This window comes from Bombus terrestris, chromosome 7 (genome assembly GCF_910591885.1).
Source record: "Bombus terrestris chromosome 7, iyBomTerr1.2, whole genome shotgun sequence".
Taxonomy (NCBI): Eukaryota; Metazoa; Arthropoda; class Insecta; order Hymenoptera; family Apidae; genus Bombus; species Bombus terrestris.
In genome coordinates, this window is record NC_063275.1 from 20,438,156 (window position 1) to 20,461,202 (window position 23,047).

Below are 23,047 nucleotides of genomic sequence, written 5' to 3' on the forward strand. Positions count from 1 at the left end.
TTCGGAAGCCGCGTCGCGAATCGAGGTTCTTCCTCAATTAACGAATCAAACTCATTTCCATAATAACAGCCGTATCTGGGCAACTTTGTATCATTCGCTTCCCGGTGTACATCGGAACAGATAGGATCTGGTGCGCATTAATAGCGATTATCAGATTTCTCCTCTGGCGAAGAATGGAAACTCTATCGGTGTTTCTCGATGCGATCTACGATTCGATACGCTTTTCCTCGAACGATGACTGAGAATGAGAATCGTACGAGAACAGGTGTTTGAAGATGCAGGTTATCGATAATAGGTTTTTAGTTCAGTGTATCGGTTTGACGAATGAGGCGAATTAATATTTTAGTTTCGAGGTATTAACCCTTTGCACTCCTATGTCGAGTGTGACTCGACATCAGCTTTTATCTCAGGAACTCCTTTGTCGAGTCCCGTGCGAAAGAAAACCAGGATTGCATCTTGGAAATTGTTTCAAGATATATCATACACTTAAAAATTAGAAAATACAACCAATAGTGTGACTAAAATTGGTATTTAAGTGAATTTGTTTCTTCCTTTATTTATTTAAATTGTCTAATTTTTTTAATGAAATTAATTTAATTAATTAAAACACTTAAAAGCGTTGGGAGCTGCTGCTAACGAAATTGAAATAAAATTCGGAGTGCAAAGGGTTAATATCCTAGTTTCTTTGTATTCTTATGTAATCAGTTCTTAATGCAAGTTATATTCTCTGGAAATAGCAATTAACGAGTTGTTTCGTACGTACTTAAGTTTTAGCTAAATTCCTGAATTCGTGTGATTTATAATTTTATAATTATAGACCTGTGTGTTTAAGTTGTAGTTTCTAACTTTACATGCCTAGAATTTAGAAATGTTGAAAAAGTATAATAATTGATTTATGGTGTATTACAATTTATAATAACGACAAATAAAGATTATTTTATAGTGTTAGGAGTATACAATATTTTTCCTCGCGTAACATAAATTAAATGTTTCTTTAATTTCAATATTCCGCTTGAAATTACGCATTTAACAAATATTTACTCGGTAAACGATGTTCCATCTGGAAACGTTTCGGTTGATGGCACTCGCAAGCGTAACGAGAACGACTCGTCACAATTCATTGCACCCGACAATTAAAAGAAGCAATTTGCAAAAAAAGAAGCTCGTCGTCCAGTGCTTCGGCTAATTATAGTCTCCTTAACCTTCTGCTATCCAAGGTACTCTTTCCCAGTCCTACGATATTTTAAACTATTATTCAAAACAGCTTATAATATCTTAGAGTATTCTTCGAGATCTTCTAAATAATTTAAAACAAATGAGCATAAATCACTCGTTAGGTAAATTATACAAAAAGTATCATCGCCGTTAACTGTTGTACCAATTGATTTTATTTCCCACCACATTTAACCGCATGCTCAGTTTTTAAACGTTTTAATAAAAAGCCTGTTATAAACTCGTTATTTATTAAAATAAATATGTATACTAATTTAATACTTCTCACTACTGCGTGCATTATTTTACAACTTTATCCATCACTTCGTTTCGCTACTTTCCATTTGTAAAAACTTCGATTCAAAACTTTCTTTCACCCCTTGATAATCCAAGTTCCATGGAATAAACGAACAATCTGAGAAATCCGATTATTAACGATCCCGCGTTACGTAGCGTCAGCAACAAAAACTAACCATATTTTTCACGTCCTGAAACACCTCTCGAGGAAGCTATTAGCCGAGAACCATTAGCACCGAGTAATTCGAGGTCTTATTTCCAGCTTACTAGGACGAACCACGAGGTCTTGCCTTCGCCCTATCGCTGGAATTACTGGCTTGGAATTAGGTTTTGATCAGATCATCCTGGCAACTTCCTACATCGACACGATCTTCCAGCGAAACGCAACAACGGATGTTTCCTCGTTTCGCCAACCGAGAGAAGAATCGTTCTGTTCTTCTAATTAATCCACACACGTTCTCGCGTTTCTCGACTAGAATGCTATCGGTTAACGACAGGGAGGAACCTTCATATAACGAACCATTGAGGCGTCGAGAGGAACGTCCATGAACTCTCAACAGCTCGTAAAACAAACATGGGTAACGTTGAACGTGGAGCAATTTCGCTGGCGATCCAGCGAAGATCGTGAGAAACGCGAAACGTGGTGAACGAGTGTAGCTACACAAATCTCTGCGTTGCTGTAATAGACGAATAATTGTCGAGGTATAAGCGAACGATGGAAATTTTGGATTTGAGAATATGAGCAAGGTAATTAACGAGCAGCTAGTGAGTAACTAACAGAATCAATCGGCAACGATGTAAAATATTTGGTTAGTAGCAAAAGACGAGCATATTCACGTTTAAGCCTCGCTTGGAAATTTGTCGCTGGATGAGGCGGATCGTTGAGTTTGAAAGCGTATGAACGTTGTCGAGAGGCGAGTTAAACTTTGCGATTTACTGCTGCTTATTCGAATCATCGTAAAAATGAATTTTCGATTTCATACGTAAACTATTTCCATTGTTTCATATCGAATGAAATAAACGGATTGCCAATAGTATTAATTAAAGATTAATTAACAAAATCCTGCTCTAGGAAGTACATTCCTTTCCTCGTTGAAAACGACAGAATTTTCTGCCGAGCCTGGTAAGTTCTTAAACGTTATGTTTGACTTTAATTCGCCACTGTAAATGTTCTTAAAGACATACTGAATAAAAGGAAATTCTTTTAGTAGGTTACAGAGGGCGAGGTTCGTTTACATTGATCGATTCATCTCGACCTTGTAAAAGACGAAGAAGATATTTTAATTTCAATATTATACAATGATATTAGTAAACCTATTTATGCTGAAAGACATAAAATTACACGGACATGTCCTTTTGTGTATGTTAAAGGATGCGTAAAAGTGTATAAGTATACATAGATATAAATATTTGTTCCTGTACAATTATGCGAACAGAAAGCTACGACTAGCTAATTAGGCTATTTGTCAACAACGAGCGTAATGATAAAAATACAATCGACTAATACAACGTTATCACAAAGCCAGATCAGAGAAATAGCGATCAAACGCGTTAAACAAACACAACCATTTAATCGTTGTGATAAATGAACTAAAATAATGTCACTAAATAAATCAAAAGATTTAATGGACGAAGGAGCAAGGTACAATATACGAGATGTTGATCGTTCTAGATTAATCTAGGTGGTACACGCCTCTATGAGCAATGAAACGAGCTTTTTTGTTGGGAACGATAAAACAAACAGCAGAACAGTCAAACGCCACCCTACAGGAGGGAAAGTTTGTCGGAGAGAATAACCCGAGGGAAATGTGTTTCCCCGAGTTAACATTTATTTACCGAGGTACGTTGGTGGCTAATAGGTTGCTTGCGTGCTAATTAAAAGGGAAATGAATTCTATCTGAGCGAAATGCCATCAGTTCTTATTACGTACATTAATGCGAAAATTTCGCGTGCGATTCAAACACGCGACAGCATCGTGGATGTAATAAATATAGATAGTAATCCTAGACTAACGAGTCGACGTATCTTTGCTTAATTGGCTAAATATACTAAGCAAAATAGCAAAGCTCAGGGTAATTAATATCACACGCCTTCCTCATTTTTTTTTTTTTTTTATTTCTCATTTTGCCATTTACTTCAAAAGAAGTGCGTTTTACAAATTCACGAAAAATTCCCCTAAATGTAAAATATGATTTTGTTGGAAATTATAGTTTCCGGTTCAAATCGCGTACAACAGATCGTACAAAAATACGTACAATATTTATCCAAATTAGATTTCAATGAAAATACGAGAGAAATAAATATGTATGAAAAAGTTTTATTTTTTTGAAAATTAGAAATTTCCGTGTGCTAATCTTTCGAATCTTAACGCACGTATCCTTTCGAGAAAAAGGTATTGTACGGAAGCTCGTCGATTGATTCGCTTGACAGAAGCGTTCTTTTGCGATAATTAAGCTGAGAACTATAGCTTTCTGACAGGCCTTTGTAATAGCCCTGCATTAGATCCTATTATATTAACGATAATTACGAACTTGATATTCACCGTTGCACACAGACGCCTGATTAACAGAATATCGCACGATTAATTTAATGCGATTTCTTCGTCTTTCGCTATTTATCGTCTCCTATAATTAAAATCATTAAAAATGGTGAATCGAAAAGCGCGTAAAACGATGGAAGCAGCGAGTTGGAAGCGAGTGGAAACTCGTTTTATTTGCACGCTCGAGCTGCCATTTTTATAATTATTGTGGTTCACTTTGGCGAAAGTGAATCAATTCTATTTGTAGGCGAATTATTATTCCAAATATATGGTAATTAAAGTATATAGATATAATAAATAAAGGTATATAAAGTATATATTTAAATAATGATAGCGTACGTCATTTTTAATAAAATATTACTGAAGAGAAACGATTAAAATTAAAATACAAATGAATATTAATATTATAAAACTAATATTATCATTTAACGCGATTAAAGTACATATTCTGAATCATAAGCAATTATACCAATTACGTACTTTTAAAAAAGTTAATTTCCTGAAAAGATGTATTTAAAAATGTGAATTAAAACGTGACACAGTTTTTCTTCGACGGCTTTTCCTCCTTCAATTTTCTTTTGTATAAGGGGTAATTGGAACATGAATTAACAAAGGACCATTCGGAATATATGCATTTAACATTCTTCCGCAAGAGGGTGGAGTTTCACTTTGCGAGAATGCGTTGAATCAAGATAGCCATCCATGCTCCTTTGTCTTTTGCTATTGAGAACCGTATTCACGTTTATTCCGTAAATTTTTAGGATAATACAGAAACGTATCGTAGAAAATATAATAGAAAATGTATGTGATAACCGGTTTTTATTTTGTTATTAAAGGTTTTACGAGTTTGTACGCTGTGAAGCAAGTCTATTGTGCACAGTAGAATAACTGCACTATGGTCAGACACATGAGTCATATGGCTCAAGCTATTTCGTAACTGAAGAAATAAAACGTTTCGAAAAATTTTTATTGAAATATCTATGCAAAAATATATTTTTTAATTTGCTGTAACATTTTATACAATTATACTCAAGGATTAATTACTTATCACGATTTCTGATTTACTAAATTCAATCGTTTCTCTATAAAAGGGAATAAAATATCTTTATCAATCTCTGTCGTTAAAGATTTATTCGTTAAATCATCTATTCTCGAGACATCAATTAAGCCTAGTCAATTATTGAGAATTTTCTCTGCTTTTTGTTCTTTCTGAAATTGAGCTCTGACAGGTACGAACAATTATTCATATTTAAAAGATGCTGTATTTTCTCTACAATTAAATATTACTATGTGAACAATTCTTTCACTATGAAAAGATTGCCATTCATGATATATAAAGATGGTATGACGTATTGCCAATTGGTTTACTCTTCCTGCTTATTTCCTCACTGCAATTTATTTTTCTTCCAATCATCAACTACCGCTGTATTACAGGCAAAAACTAGATCTGCAGATAATCTGAAGCATCCGTAACTGTAGAAGAAACTCTCAACACTCTTATAAAAACGTTGACACAATAGGATACAGTAAATATCAAGGAATGAAATATCTACTCTCGTCCCACGGTTTTAAACTAGCATTATAAGCGATACCAACGTAAACTATATATTTGAAAAACAATCTAATAGAAATAAAATTTCCGATTTTTGTATTCTTCAATGCAAATCGTCTTTATTTCAGTGGAAATGCAAAACGTATAATTTTTATGCAAATTATTTCCATAGTGATCTGTATACTTTTTAATACATTTAAATATGCCTGAAATATAACTTGTGCGACTGTATTCTGATTAATATTTCTTACATATTACGCATTTTCCATTTCAAGTTAAAAATCTATTTGTTTTACAAAAATATTCTATTCTGGCTTGACATAAATTCTTTCCTTTGTTCCTTTTGAGATTCGAGGGAAATTGAAAATGATGTTTTTATATAGAACTAATATAGATATACCATATAAGATATCGTAATGAATATAAAACAATCATAGGAAGATTTATTGCAAGTGAAAGACTTATTTCAATATGATTGTAAGTTAATGTAATTAAGGTGTTAGTTTATGACGTATTATTGTTTGATATAATTTAATTTACTGCATTAATTCCTGAACCAATGCATTAGTAAATATTTAGAGAGATATTTGTACTCAAAGAAATGCATAAATAAATCAAGTAATAAAGTAATTAAGATAAAAGCAATAATCTCTGTTTAATAATATTTAAATCAAATTTGGAACAAGTATTTTTATCCCAATATTTTATATACCTACCTCATTGACAAAAAAAAGAAATAAATAGAATAGTTATCCAGGTACAGCTCATAAATTATGAAGATCAAAAAATTAATTTTTAGAATTGTTGTCTCTCTGCTTACACTCGCATCGTGTAAAAACTGTGGAACCAATTTTCACAGCGTTTTTTCTGTTCTATATCTTAGTGTCCGAAAAGGAAAATACGCTGCGTTTCATCTCGATCCGTTTTGTGGAAGCCGAGGAACAGCCTGGCCTCTGAGTCGTATGCTTTGTAGAGGTCAAGCAACGACAGTCTCCGTTTATCATCTGTGTCGTGTTTCTTCCGAAATCGAACCTTTTTATAATCTAATAACATTTTTTATCACGCAGACCAACCTAACTGCCAATATAAAAAATATGTAGGTGTTTCATTCGTAAAAATTCATCTGCTTGAAAATCGTTCCGTGTATATCAGTAGCCCACGCGAACGAAGTCGTGGGCAAACGCTAGCAATTCTTAGAAAAATATCGTAATACCGAAGCACCGCGTCGATTTCAAAAATGTAAAACCTTCGTGCCTACGTTTGTTCAGACGTATTTGAAAAATTCAACGCGTGGAACGCGCTCATAAATTTTACGACACGCCGGCTCAGAATCATTCTATACATCAAGCACGATCTCGGTCGTGACCGTGAAAGCTTCCCACATGGCGTAGCTACGAACTGGGCCGACGATAACGCACAATAGAAAGCACTTGGAATTGCAAAGCAATCGGCGCACCATCATTTCCGCGAGGTTATGTCGTTTGTCAGATCGTGTTCTTACGGCCCGTCATCCGGTGATCTTGATTCGTCCCAAGAAATTCCTGACCTGGACAGTTTCGGAATTACAAAGCTGCGATTGTCGTCTACCGCGTGCATGATATACCCGAGGCTGTTCTGTAAAAACGGAACAATGAGATTCCCAGCGGTACTTTATCTTCCCGTTTTCTTGATTCTCAAATGATCATCGTCGTATTTTTATCCTGCTTGGTAATAATTGGTAAATTAATGCTTGGTAATATCGCAGCGCGTCCCTGATAAGAAAGAGTTTGTTGAGAAAACGTAGATTTAAATAATAAAAATTTGCTCTTTCGAATCTTCTTCTTCGATTTATTATTATTTCTTATTATTCTTTTTCTTCTTTCCTTTCTTATGAATTAATTCTTATTATTTATAAAAAATCGTAGTCGTTAATCAGATAGTAATTGATAGAATAAGTGGTACGTTGAAAAAATGTCAATTTTATGAGAGTAGGTACACTGGTCTTCCTTCGAATTCGTAATATCGTTGATATTGATAGAGGATTTTTACATCGAGAGAATAAACAGCTCGTTACGCATTGGGTATTTTCGGTGCGAAATTTAAAGCTTCATAGAAAAAAATGTGTAATTTTGTATTTTCAATTGAAAGTTCGGAGTTTTGGATTTGAAAATATTTTAATCAGGGTAATTCCACTGTAAACTTGTTTTTAGTAATTTTTGGTATAAAATGTATATAACAAGTTTGTAGACATGTTTGCAAAAAAGCTAAACCACTTCTACTTCACTTTTCACTATAGGATTTAAATACTGCAATATTTCTGCAATTAACGTGCCAACTTGAATTCACTAGATGCGAGCTAAATTTATTCGATGTAATAGCAACAGTTTGTTAGCAAGGTAATAGTTTACAAAAAATGATTAAATACGCAAATAAATTAATCTCTAATAAGATAACATCGAGAAATTTTCGAATTTGTAAAATATTCATAATTAATTTTTTAATAACTATTGATTAATAAAATCAACGCTCTCCTTATGGTAGATTTAATAATTACGTTATTCTATTCTGCATAATTTCCACGTGTACTTACCGTTAAAATATCGCTATTCCACTTCACCATAAACCATGACTAATTATCACTTAACATTTGAGAAACATAATAAAACACCATGTGGCTAGAACTACGACTTTCATTCAAAAAAAAAAAAAAAAAAAAAAAAAGAAAGTAAAAACGAGAATAATTGCTAGAACTACCCTTTTAGATAAAGAAAACGTTTCTTTATACCTTGCGATGGAAATAATAATAAATAATGGCAATCAAGACGATATTTAACTTGTATCACATTTTCTGCTACCATCAATAACATTATTTTTATTAAAACGTAAAATAATTATTAGAAAAGACCGGTGATCCAAAAATTCTGCTATTCTAATGCTGAAGCATTTCCTAATTAATTCAAATATTAAGGGTTGTAGTGTGATTTATCTACATTCTACCACACATTTATCTACATTTTGAAGCACAACGTCTCTTTATTACTTTGAATACTGTTATTTAGCCTGCAACCTATCAAGTATAATTTGTCACGTTTGATTCGAATCACCAGGAATCACGAGCCTTAAAATTTGATGCAAAGACTAGAATGAAATTTGTGTTTAACCGTGGGAACAATAAGTTAACTTATTAATATTAATTTCTCAATTAGATAGAAAGTAAAACCGCAAATCTACAACAAAGTAACGAATAAACTTTTAAATATCGATCTCTTTGCTTGGATAACAACGAATATTAAGAGAAAGAACTTTCCCCTTTTCTAATCGAAAATGCAACACTGTAGACACAGTTTTACCAATGATTACATATTTCTTCGACAATCAAATGCAACAAATGAAAGAAACTCTTTAATTATACTCGAAGATCAATTGCAATTTCAATCTTCCTTATTTTTAAGAACGTTGAATTCTCCTGTCTAATTTTCGATCATAGATATCATTGCCAGATTGTTTAGAATTTTTTTCAAGACGATATTACAGAGGTTTCGACTTGATTAGTTTCTGAAATTACAGTTCAGAGGTTACGGTATTATTTCCATGATAAAAATGATATAGTATGTCTAGTAAGAGTGGGAAAGTGTCTGTAAAAGACGTTAATACGATAATTACCAACGTCACGGTACTTTCCATGGTTAAGAAATATTTACGAGCATTCCTTTATGAAAGGGACACCATAAACTATCTCTCAGATATTGAACTTGACTACGAGGAAGTCACGTTGTGCGTTCCATGTAGACACGTTAAGAATTATGTTTGCCTACAAATAATAGCGAAGGGAAACGTGCACCCTTATTTTTTCTAATCTTTATCGTAGATTTTTGATGAAATTTTAGTAAAGAATGATACCTTTCGCGACAAGCATAAACACGCGAAGTAATGTTTTTATCGTTTCACGAAAAAATGTTTAGCAATCAGTGCACCTCCTCGATTTTTCATCCCCCCTTTGTACTTGTATATTCTTTTCTCATCGTTATTTTACGATCAATCTTTAACGTGTTATCATACAAACAGCACTTTCATTTATCAATTCTGTTCTCTTGATGGATGCAACAAAACCATTGAAAGCAGCGACCCTCGAACGTTTTGCAGCAACATGCAACAAATTCGCAAAGAATAACGCACCTATATCGAAACAAGGACGAAGGATACTACGCGATAAAAGGCAGTCAAATATCAAGTAACAGGAATTAGAATAAAAATAAATACGTATTATCGTATTGGGTTGGCAACTAAGTATACAAGGGCGTTTCGATCAAACATTATGACTAAAAGTAAGCTAAATAATGTGTGGAGGTTGACTAAACGAGTGGTTGAATTTGTAATAGAAAAATATATTGAAATAAGTATAGGTATAAGTATAAGTACAGGTATAGTGTACGCTGATCCAGATCCTCACTCTTCAGTGTTACAATACAATAGCAAGAAGGTGTTCTAGAGAGCACGTTCATATATTTATAGCAAAGAACATTAGCAAAAAGTTAACCACGGTGTGTAGTTCTAGCTGAAGGCTACAAGAAACAGCAATAGAAATCTACTTATAGCTGTTTTGTTTCTAGACCTTACAACCCAAAACAAAATTTATATTCAAGTACACAATAACATGGACCTCCGCTTATTTTCAATTTTTTTCACTAAATTCTATTCTCTTCGTAACAGCGGTCTGCAGGTCATAGATACACAAAAGAAAAGGTATAGAGTTTTTCTTGAAATTTAATTACTTCGACATAATGGCTAAGATTTTTTAAATAAGTGAATCTTTCTGAAAACTTGTAGAAACTCGATCTGTGATGTTAACCGCTAACCAAATTGATAGTAGACAATCGGTAAAAAGAAATATATTAGAACGAAACCTTAATTAACTCGTCACTGTATTCGCAATTATACATTTTAAGATGCGAGGGTCAATGAAAACCAAATTTTCCATAAATTAAAAAATAACAGATCCGTTATGAGAACGAGACAAATTTTACCGATCGTATAATAATCAATATCGAAACGTTGGTAAATAGAACTGTATAGTGTTCGAGATACGTTTCGAGAACAGAGACAAGAAAAAGAAGAGCGTGAGAGCAAGAAAAGAACGATGGTTGCTGTAAACGGAGCATCGTTTCCGCATTCGACCAGTATCCACGATCGCAGAACGAGTCGCCATAGCTCATTCTCGATCTTGATCCTGACCATGAAAAGGCCACGGCGCACACGGAGCACATACCGCTCGGACGTATTACGAGTTGTGGCCGCACGATATTATCGCGAACGAGAGGTGCGAACGTAACTTCGCCAAGAAGTGAAAATCACCTCGTTAATCTGCTCCTCGACTTATCTCGCAAGATCGTCCATTGCTTTCTTCATTCGGCCGCTTCCTCTATCCTTCTCTTATCTACTTCACTTTCCTTCCTAATTATAATTATCGATCAAAACTGCTGAACCATTTTAACGAAGATGATTTCGCGCTGCTTGTTCTTCAAGCGAGAGAGAAAGAAGATCGTGCTCTGATATTACGTGTAATCTTCGATGCAGGATTCTTTCGTGAGCATCAATGGTTCTATATATGGTAGCCGGGTTTGAGAATTTCAGAAAAAGTAGAGTAGAGGAAGTGTACAGTCGGTCACGAAAGTGTACGCGCGTCTATTGAATTTTCTGCATCTGATTTGTCGAAAAAGCTGAAAACGTAACGTTTGTCACAGAGTCATTTGTATCTGCGTGGAATGCAATTGCCTTTAATGTGTTTTTGAAGGGAAGTGAAGAAATTAGAACGTCTAACTGAGAAGAACCTCGGGATACGAATATATCAGAGATTACAAAACCTTTAACATTTGTCATAAGTGAGGAGATAGTAGGATATTATTTATATGATCTTGCATTATATTATTACAAATAAAAAAAAGAAATATATAAAGAATTAAATTAAATTAAATATATAAAGAATTTAATTAAAGAAGGCAATTGCCTTTAATGTGTTTTTGAAGGGAAGTGAAGAAATTAGAACGTCTAACTGAGAAGAACCTCGGGATACGAATATATCAGAGATTACAAAACCTTTAACATTTGTCATAAGTGAGGAGATAGTAGGATATTATTTATAGAATATTGCATTATATTATTACAAATAAAAAAAAGAAATATATAAAGAAGATATTAATATAATATTAAGCCTATTATTTCTATGATCTCATCTAGATATACCAAGTAATTTTTGTAATATTGTATTTTATACCTTTATATTTGTTTTATTTTCAGAAAGGTGAAAGTGAATAAATCGTATTATATTGTGAAAATATGTGTCTTAATGTGCAAGAATATTAGTAGAGAACGTGTAATAACGTTCTTGCTGTAATATTTTATGTTTAAGGGATACATGTTGAAGATATAGAGAAATATTACGTAACTTGAACATTAAGTTAAATGATCTTGGCTTTTCTTTTTGCCTCTTCTATCGTTCCTATAATTCACTTTCGAAGACTTTATGTATTTATTAAAAGAAATGGATGATCTCAACATCGGAAATCAGATTTTAACACAAAGATCATCTTCAGCTATTGATTTCCATATGATTCAAGATATCAAGATAGTATGATATTACGTGTAACGAAAATCGAGCATCTTAGACATCATGGACTTTCGTAGTGACCACCTAAATTTGACAGAAAGTAAAAGAGAAGATAAATATACAAATAAAATCGGATGACTTTCAGCCCCTTGTTCCCATTTTATTAGGGCATGACAGATAAGAGAAAGATATAAGAAAATTGCAGTTAAAATGAAATGATTTCGAACCGTGGAAATCAACTTTCTAAGAAGATTTTGTTAGCAATGCTCTTTCACTTGCTAGTCACTTGCGTTAGAAATGATGAGCGTATTTTTCTTTCTATTACAGCATAAGAATTTTTATCACTTTCTATTTATTTTTATACACTCTCTCTAGTAATCCATATTCTTAAAAGCATACGAACACTTACATTTTCTCATAGATGTATGCGAAGGGCATGGCAAATTGCAATGTAATTTCGCTGATAAAACATACTACGAACACAAGAGATATTTTAGTCTAAAGAAATACTCTAATTCGACATATATATTACTTTGTATCTTCTTTCACATTTTAATAATTTCATCTATCTTTGTTGTTTCTCGTCTGAGCCGCTTCTTCAGTAATTTCTTAATTCCTCTCCCTTTTCGAATGTTAATTTCGCGAAGAAACAAATGGATCGACATTGTGAATTTACTCTGAAGGTTGACTCGATCTTCCGGATTTTAATTGTGACTAGAAAGTAGGAAAACACAAAGATTTGACAGGAATTTTTTTGGATTGTTATCTGAATCTGCCTAATTTCATTTTCACGACTGAAAAATGTTCATTTCTCTTCCTCTGGATTAGCAACATCATGGGTTGGACGTTATCTCTTTCATCAAAGAGAAAATTAGTGGGATTAGTTTACATTTGATTGGCGAGAAACAACATAATCATTAATTTTACCTACGAGACTGTATGGTTTGAAGATTAACCTTAACCTTAATAAAGGTCAAAGATATTACTTTCTGGGATGACAGAAAAATATTTTATTCGATGAAAAATGTCGGAACATTTCGGTAGAGAAGAAATTTATTGGAAAGTTTTATTCGTTAAAAATTTCTCAAAAAATATAAAATCAACATCCATTTTAGTTCCGATGTTTTCTAATTTCAACAGATCCCATTATTTCCATGATACAATACGTTATTTTCTGGAAAATTTTACCAAGTATATGAATAAAAAACTTTTACAAGAAAACTAACTATTGTTGTTAGAAATATACTGATAAGGTAACATAATTTAATATTTTCTTAAATTTCGACTTGCAAGTCTTGGGATTTCGTTTTAATTAAATTTAGTTTCATTTTAAAACACGATAGTATGAAATCTCATTCATATTCATGATTAATTTAACGCATATTTTAGATACAGCCTTAATGTCGTTTATTGTAATTCTAAGCGAAGACGACTGGCTATGAAATACTATTAAAGATTATCTCAAATATGATTATCATGGAAGCTTAATCAACTCGATCGTACGCAATTAAAGTAGTATCTATTCTGTCTTCTTCCGCTTACAGTTTTAATTGCAACCGAGATAGATTCGTTTGCTGTTTCTTCACTCGCTTCGAAACATTTGTCTCTGTTAAAGTAATTACAGTATAATCATTTTTATGTCATACTTGCGCAAAATATCACCAATATGAAAAATCAATTTTCTGTAACGATATCACTAGCAAATATATAAATATTTTCGAATTTCTAAAATCTTCGATACATTTAAATCTTCCATTAATTTTTTATTTTACAGTTCTTAAAGAATATCTTTACGAATATTCAATTTCTTCCATTCCGATTAACAACTAATCAATCAAAGTTATACAAGCAAAATTCCATACATAATTCGCTTCTCTCCCTTTGATACTTTTCATATTTCCTACATAATCGACCACTCTTTTAGAGCTCTGTTCCTAACACAAACGAAATATCGACGATCATCGTCAAATCGCCAGCAAAAGCAAGCATCGACGTTAATAGAGAAATCCACTGGAAATTAACCAAAGCTTCCTACAGGCTCGCCATCCTGGATCAAATGTTAACGACCATAGGCCGCTCTCTTCGCCAAAATAACACCCTTTCGACCACCAAAGGCTACCACTCTACTCACATGACTTCCTTTCATACAACACCCTCCCCACCATCACGCACGATACGCCTCAGGAGCTTTATCCTCTTCAGCAGCTCGCAAGAGAACCGCGATTGAACTTTCATTTCAGACGGGTATTCGCCAAGAACCGCTATTAATCCATTTCTCCGTCTCGAAGAGATATTTCATTCCGTTTATTCTGCATTCTGCCCCTTTCTTCCACTCGAACGTCATTCCCTTTCACTTCTCTCGGCCACCTGCGAGACGGGTTATTTCGCCGGAGCCTCTTCTGCATTTTCTACGGGCTAGAGAGCGACCGTGATTTCCGTTTTCTCCTTGGTGAACGACCCATCGCTCGATTATCCCCTGGATTTCGCGCGCTTTTCCTCTTTTCGAAGCATTTTTTTTTTTTTTTTTGTCTCCTCCCCCTTTCTTCGGGTTACGTTCGCTTCTTTACGGTTCCGACTCATTTTCCGGGTCGAGGGAGATAAAGCTGGAATTTCCTTTCTGAGTGATGGATAACGAGGACGGGGTTGAAGGATCCTTTTTGTTCGTTTTTTACACGGTTGCTAGATAATTAATCCTTTTGGCTGTGATACAAAGTTTGAAAAATACGACTATCGAAAGTAGCTTGTGAATATTACCATAGGTACAGGATTAGTCAACGATATTAATTTTGATTGTGAGTTGTGAGCGAAGAAATTAAATATTCGCGGAGTATAAAATATCGTTTGAAAAGTTCCGAGGTGAGGGTTTTAATGCGAGATCGATGTAAAAAGTGTTCTCGGAGTTGGATGAAAAAGTTCGTGGATAGGTCGTCGTGTGACGATTAATGTCTTTATTTCGGGCTAAATGTATTCATGCTGTAAAAGGGTATTTCTTGCAACTGGGCCAAGCCATAACTCCAACGTGACAGAGGGAACATGAAAATTTCACTAGGCAAGCATAAACTATTTCAAGCGACGTATTTTCTGTGACAGTGGAACTGTTTCAAAGATCGAGTAAATGTTCTCATATTTATTTATATCGCAGCCTTCGCACATTTTCCATGTTTCATCAGTGCGGACGATATAGGAAATAATGTTCACGTTATGAAAACCGCTACAGTGGCCTCAGTAGACTATAAAGTTAACCGTACGATTAAACCTTAACTCTACCACGATCTTCGAGTATTTATGTTTCAATCTCGTCCCGACGAGCAAGAATATCCTTAACATTTTTAAAAAGAAGGTTAAAACGTAGATGTATCAATGGCGATTCTTCCATATTTTCTTGAAACTTGACGATACTTCTTAACGATAGAAGAGCTCGATCGTATCGAACAGAAGCCAGAAACGTAGCGATATTTAAAATATGGAAATACGTTTTAAATATTCACTCAGCGAAAATCATATTTCATCTAACCGAGGAAATGTCGCTCTTCCTGTCAATTGATTTATTTTCGTCCGTTAAAGTACGCAAGACAAGGGACACATAAATGAATCTATTTCACTTATGTAGATTATAATTAGAACTGAGCCGATGTTTAATAGAATTACTGATTATAATTAGCACGAGTCGTACAAAATTATCTGCATAGTTGTATTTTACAATATCTGTTCGATTGATCTTACTATAGGAATAACGTCAAATTTCAGGATGTGATCAGTGAACGGAAGCGATTAGTGAGTTCTTTAATAGGTTCTTTTACTTTTTTTTTTCTCTAAAATTGTATATATTATTCCGTATCTTATCCCTCGAAGCTCGGAAGATATTCTAGTTACAACGAAATATTACTCCTGGCTCATTTTAATACCATTAAATCACGCGGACTCGACTGATGAAAGATTAACAAGAACCTCTGTTCCTTATTCCTGTTTATTGGCCTTGCCTACAGGATGTGACGAGGTTCGATGCATCTTAGTCTCATCTCATTAATGCTTCTCTTATTCGTAAATCTGACATATTACGTCTTGATTTTTCTGTGACATCCAACCTGTTCTATAGATAGACTTCTTATTCAATTTAAATAACTCGTATACGTATAAATGTGACGATATCGATTCTAATAATTTTCGTTTGAACATCGTAGTATATATTAGCAGTGTACTTTTTAATAATTTTAATTTACGATCAATAGCAACGTGCTTTTATCGGACATATTATCCTGAATCGTTCAGTTATTTTAAATATCACTTATAGAAATGTATATCTGTATAAGTCGGATAATAGTTTTATTATTAAAATTTGAAAAGAATCAAGTGGAAATAGAAAATCGACTTTATCTTTCTAATTTAGATCGCTAAAAAGCTGTATCGTTGAACTGCTCGATAATACTCGAGAGTACCTTTTGCACAGTTTGAATTATTCATAGTTACGATAGCAGCTCGAAAAAAATTGTTAAAAACCGGTAGTCATACTAACTTCATAAATTTGGTTTTTTATTCATCAAATGTATGTTATTATATCCTTTTTATAAGTATAATATTATAATACCAGGCAACGAGTACAATAACTAACGTTAAATCGAACTCGTTCGCATATCACAACACGATCTGGAAAGCGTACTCTGTAAAATGCTGCTGTTCTTCTAGAAAATTCATGTTACAAGTTATAGCCATAATTCGTAGTTCGTGCCAGACTCCGTATCATATTTATAAATCGTCGATCTTTATCTTTCGCCAAAGATAACCGATTCGCTTCATTTTCCTTATCTCAGATGAGTATCAGCCACGTCCAATTTTATTTGTGAATGAAATTATGCAATCGATTATCTGTAATTTTCAACATGTAAAAAATTCACTTGAAACGATATCCTGTTCCAGAATCCAAGATATGGAAATTGGGTTCTATATTGGGTTCTCTCGTTAATCCAAATACGATTTAAAACGTCGAGCATATTTGGCACTGAATAATATTAAATTATGGAATAGTTTTTGTCACATTGTACACGAATTGTGCATATTAATTGGCAGGTGTATAGATCATTAAAGAGAAACTCCATAATTATGTTTTATTAAGACCTTTTTGCCGTGTAGTCTTTGTTTGTTCTCCGTTTCATGAACGAAACCGATTGTTCCGTATGGAAACGAAAGTGAAACCAATACTACGTTAGGTTAATTGTTACGTCGAAAGATATTTGTAAAATTTGTTAATTTGTTTGATTGCTACCGTAGTTTTTATCATTTTAGCGAACAGTTTCGTTATGTTCGTTATGGTTATCAATATACAAAAAATGATTCCTTTTATAATTTACTATTCTCGCAAATGTTTGTGAATGGACATTTTTGATATCTAACAAATAATAGCGCAGGTAAATTTAAGAAGAGAACACAATCTTTTACATATATGAAAAGAATGATAATTACAGTTCGTTATTTTGAGCCAAACTCCAAGGACCAACAGCTGTTAGAAATAAATTAATTCAGTATGTATGAATCATAAGAAAAATTATTTTCTTTTCAAAGTTTGCCACGAATTATTCAATGCTCTCGATTGAAATATCTTTCTTCGTCGTAAATGACTTCGTTAACGATGATCTTGTTTCATTGAAAAGAGTTCTATTTTGTATGTTTCCTTTCTTACCTCTTATACCCCCCTCCCTCAAACATTACATTTACCAATCGTCCATATATACCGTGATTCACTTTTTGAAATTATCTTTAATGAGAGTGGCGCACAGTGGAGCCGCGGCAGAAAGGAATTCTTTTCTCATTGACAATAAGTAGAACGCTGGAAATGAGGTCAAGAGATATGAACTCTCCGAGCAAGGCGATGCATCCATTCCCTTCAAGCAACAGTCTAAACTATGATAAAAGGTTTTTGCATAGCATCGCTGTATATTCTGTGTACATTTCTGTAAACTCTACTTTCCCACTTAAATAATTCATTTCACACTTATTATGTCGTACGTATTTACATTATATCGTTGCACGCAAAATTAGAGCAATATTTTCGTAAAATTTATTTTACGACCATCGTGAAATTTTTTACAGTTTCAAACTTTTCCCATATTTATTTCGTATACTTACGGACGAATTATTTTGAAATTATTGCGAAAATTCCACATAATTTACTGTACCGTTAAATTTTTTATAATTCCAAACTTGTAAATTATTGCAAATTTATTTATCTTCCCTCTTTAAATAATAAATTAAACTTCCATTTGTCACGTGTATTTCACAACGCACGTATCGATTATTTTACAGTTATCGCAATCTATCGTATAATTCTAAACTCGTGAATTATCGCAACTTGGTAAACTGCAATCACTTTTCGAATTTTAATTTCAATTTTCTACCTATCGTCGTACTTTCCCACACGGGTTAACTATTTCTCAAATATTAAATTTATCATCAGAGATCCATCGAATAAGCGAATCCAATTTCTCGATCAATCATGCGTGCTTTAAGAAGCAATTACAGGTGCAAACGATTAACCTTCTATGCTTCGTAACGAGCAGTATAGATCGATGGTTCGACAGCATTAGAAATCGTAAACGCTGGTATTTCAAACGATAGCACGATTCTTCGAACATCTACCAGTTCTCATGAGAAGTTCGATGACCTACAACTCGAGTATGCAGCGGAGATCGAGGGAGGAAAACCGATTCATCAACATTTTCCTGCCCTGCACTTTCGATTTCCGATGTACCTTATGAACTACGCATACTTCTGTACGCGTACTTGGAACATTTCTAATTATACGAATTGTACGACCGTTGTTATCTTAGGAGAAGATCGTCGGAAATGTTTCGTCCCATTTCACGCCAGCCACTCAATTATGAATATTTATAACCCGAAGCTATTTCGAGAACTCTGTTCGGCCACTTTTTTCCTCTGTCTTTATCGCTGCAGTCATAACAATAAATCTCTTCGAACAAAGACGTTCCTTTGCGAAAAGAAAAACCTCCGTCTCGGCGAATTTATGCGATGAAAACGGCTGTTTCTGTACAAGATACTTTCATCTTATAAGAACGACGAATAGCGGACAGCGAATAACGAATTAGCGGTAGCTGCAGGTCAACTCTGAAGGCTTACATCTCAGTTGATTATATTTTAGTCGAATGTAATCGTATTCTAAACGCTCTGAATATCTAAATATTAACTGTACAAACGAACGAGCCAAATTTTTCGCTGGAACTGAAAGTTTAGTTAAGAAAGGAAATAGCTGTAGAAAAGAAAAAAGATGTAGCAAGCTGTTCGATCGGAGTATTTGTCGTTGCTGTCTATAAATTTGGATATCTATGAAGCAGGTGACGAGACCCATCGTGGAAAATTATTTTGTCTTTAAACAAGATACAATCGTCAGGACCAAGAGACGAAAGACATCGTAATGAGCCTGGTTTGGGGCGTCTTGCAGCAGCAAACTTTGGAGTGCTACTTGTTCCGATCGATGTAACGCGTCTTATCCTACATCCACTTCCAATTAGCGGATCGGATACAAAAGTGACTTGACGATTAGATCTCGTCTAAAGACACAGCATTTTATCGCGATGGAATTCATCTCTTGCCTGATAGATCGCTTAAAAGTTATAGAAAGTTATATCTCGATTGAGCAAGTTGCTGTATTTTCTTGAAAATAGACTTCGAATTTCAGATTAAGAAATTTGTACACCTGATACAACGTTCAACGAAGCTTGCAATCATTCTCCTAGAGAAAAATGTGCGTCGTAATGGAATATTCTTGGCAATTGGAAATTTCAATTCCACGATCCAAAAGCAATACGCACCCGAGTGGACAATGTACTATCTCGAAATAAAAGTTGCATATGTTGAAATAGGAAAAATAGCCAATAGAAACGAATGTGAAATTCAACACGCAGATACACAGACCTGTCGAATTTAAAACTGCCATTTCACAAATTCATTCATTGTCATATTTATCACATCGTTGTAATATATTTGTTCGTACAATCCACGCACAAAATCGCGCAACAGGCTACCTGTTAAGTTGACGTGTAAAAATTGCAGGTTCGTTTCAACGCGATACTAATTAATGACGATACACGCGTTTCTTGATCAATTTAACAAACTCGCAGAAATTGAACAGAATTTGATAACCAACTTTTATCGTACAAATATGTGTTTCTAGATACGTGTACACGTATTTCACAGACAGAGAATTAAATCAACGTGGAAGACATATTTGAAATGCAGATACGTTAGCGAAGATACGTAACTACAGGAAGAAGGCGGCGATTGATCGATGCGATCGTAAAACGACGGCGCAACAAATTGGGAACAGCAGCTGCATTAAAGAGGGAATCAGAACGACGCGACGCGACGCGGCAGATCCGGAGCGGTTAATTAGCGTGTTACGGGCAAACGAGGACCCTGATACCGTTACGTATCTCGCGAATGCGAAATGCTACGAGCTGGAACGATAATGATCTAACGATATATACACACACGCTCCACGCTTTTCCCCTGACTGTTGGCTCTTTGTGCGTTCGCTCTCACACCTTGACCTTCTTCAACCGGGAAGTCTAGCCTCCCTTGAAGGATATTCGCATCCGAAGGACGCCATAATGCGTACATACGCGCGTACGCGCATTGTGTTTCTACAGTCTGCCAACCAATTTAGGAATTTACGCGATTTATACGATTATGGTTAAATATTTTTTTTCTTTCTGATTTTAATTACACCGGGAAGATAGTTGGGGCGCGAGAATGTACATTTCAGATCTCTCAAGACTATGACTCGAGCACGTGTTGTTAACGACAAGTACACACGTTGGTTTCTACACGTTTAACATTGTTACCTTTGTATCCTTAAAGCAGAGAATTTTCTCAGGTAATTAGGATCGCTGCTTTTTATCACAAGTGTATTAAGGATTTTTATCGTTTCGTCGTTTGCAAAAATATAGCTAATGTTTGGTAATCGTTAGTGGTGTTCTGTGATGAGATTTATATTCATTCATTTATTTGGTCGACTTCGAAAGTCCATTATTTATAAGATATTCTGCATTTTAAATATTCGGGAAAATATTTTTGAAATTCATCGATTTGGAATGATCAATTTTGGAATTTAATAATCAATCTCGTAGTACCGAAAGTGCCCTCTTATTTGATTCTAACTCTAAATATGTATTTTTGCGCGCTATTGAACATTTCAAAAATGATTCTTTACTCGATTTTCTAGAAAATTTCATGGGCTTACCAACCATATTCAAGAAACTTATATTTGTGAACCGAACAGGTGGTTCGAAACGAAGAAATGAACGAAGATGAAGTCGTGACGGAAAGAGAAAAAAATTGAAACGGACGTTCTTCTCTAACCATAATAACACACGATGGCGTGAACTTCCGCGTAAAACAGTTTCGTTTATAAAAAGGGAGAAAGTATTATTTTAACCTGTAAACTTTGAACACGATATGGTAAACCTTGTAATTTCTAGCTTTAATTTTCCCAGCAACAATTTATAAAGAAAAAAAATATTAATGGGTCTACTTGCACTTTAACCTGAATTATTAGTTTCTTCCATGGGAAATTAATATTCTGCGATGAAAGTAATCAGGATGGCACGTAAGCAACACGTGAAGCGACTTTCTATTCAATTTGGAGTATCACTTTCTTGATAAAATATCGCGCGAGTTATTCATCTATCGAATATCTATCGAATCTAACGACAGTTTCAAGTTGCACACCAAGTTTCCAACTATGCGTTGGTGCAAATACACAAGTTATGTGACCACGAGAAAGTTCGGAGGAGATGTAACGGAGTGAAAAACTCACCGGATGAGAGTTGATTTGCCGACAGGATCTCGTCTTCGCCAGGTTGAAGGCGAACTTCCATTTTTCGCAGACGCGAATGCAGCTCTCTTGTGTGCAAAAAGAGGAAAAGGGTGCTGGAAATCGCGATAAGAGCGATCAGCTCGATGGTCCTGCAAAAGAATAACCAAATCAAGCGGCTGCTCGTACATAACAAAAAACAACGATCTAATGTTATTTTACACGTTTGTGATTCTTCGGATTTCAATCGCGTCATTAGCAGATTGTCTTCTGTTTCCAAGTTTCGTGAACATTCTGGTTCGCTTCAGACTCGACAAGAATATATTTGTTCCCAAAGAATCACAAATACGTCGACTGATCGTCTTGAATGCGTAAAATCACAAAAATTGGCTACTGGTACGTTCCTCGCGTGGTCTTCAATGTGCATAAAAATTCGTTGCACGTTCATTTAACATTTACAAAAATTTTCTAACAAGCAAATGAGCTACTTTACTTAGGCAAGAAACTTTCAATTCCAGACGCATCCTTCTAAACGGATTAATTGGTAGAATTGGTTTCGGCAAATATTGACACCCGCTAGCCTTAGATCCGTTAACTTGGTCGATTCCTAATCTCTTTGCAAGAGAAGACTTTCCATCGTACAAATAAAGGCAGAACGAGAAAACATTCAAGAAACTGTGGATGTCCGTTTTCCCAAAGCAACGTGTCACGAGCGGACTGTCATGTGGGTTGTCGTCGCCGGAGGAAACAGGGCATGGCAAGCAAAGTTATCTGTCCCGTAATTGATCATTCTGTTCGCGGAGATGGTTCACGTGCGACCTGGTTTCAAGCGATCCCACGTCGACCGTGAAAGGACGACCGTCACCGGGGAGATACAAAATTGCGGTCCGATGTTACAGAGAACCCGAACATTTCTTCGTTGCACGCCGTGTGCGGTTTGTAACTTCACGGAACGGCCGTAATTACGGCAAAGGATGACAAAGTAAGGAATCCGAGGGAATTTCCCCCGGGAATGACGACACGTCCAAGTGTCTGTGTGAA

General features: G+C 34.7%; 2 protein-coding genes across 5 annotated transcripts in view; one reads left to right on the forward strand and one right to left on the reverse strand.

Moving 5' to 3' along the window:
* LOC100649961 (glycogen-binding subunit 76A) overlaps positions 1 to 4,349 on the forward strand; it is a 153,027-nt gene extending 148,678 nt beyond the window's left edge. The window contains exon 3 of the transcript XR_007224626.1: positions 1,772 to 4,349. The gene's annotated coding sequence lies outside the window, so the exon portion shown is untranslated. The remainder of the gene's footprint in view (positions 1 to 1,771) is intronic.
* Positions 1 to 23,047, reverse strand: part of LOC100642453 (heparan sulfate 2-O-sulfotransferase pipe) — a 123,957-nt gene that overhangs the window by 54,195 nt on the left and 46,715 nt on the right. For all 4 annotated transcript variants that reach the window (XM_048407267.1, XM_048407268.1, XM_048407265.1 and 1 more), the window contains one exon: positions 22,010 to 22,158. In XM_048407267.1, the coding sequence (XP_048263224.1) occupies positions 22,010 to 22,070 (61 nt within the window). In that variant the 5' untranslated portion in view covers positions 22,071 to 22,158. The remainder of the gene's footprint in view (positions 1 to 22,009; positions 22,159 to 23,047) is intronic.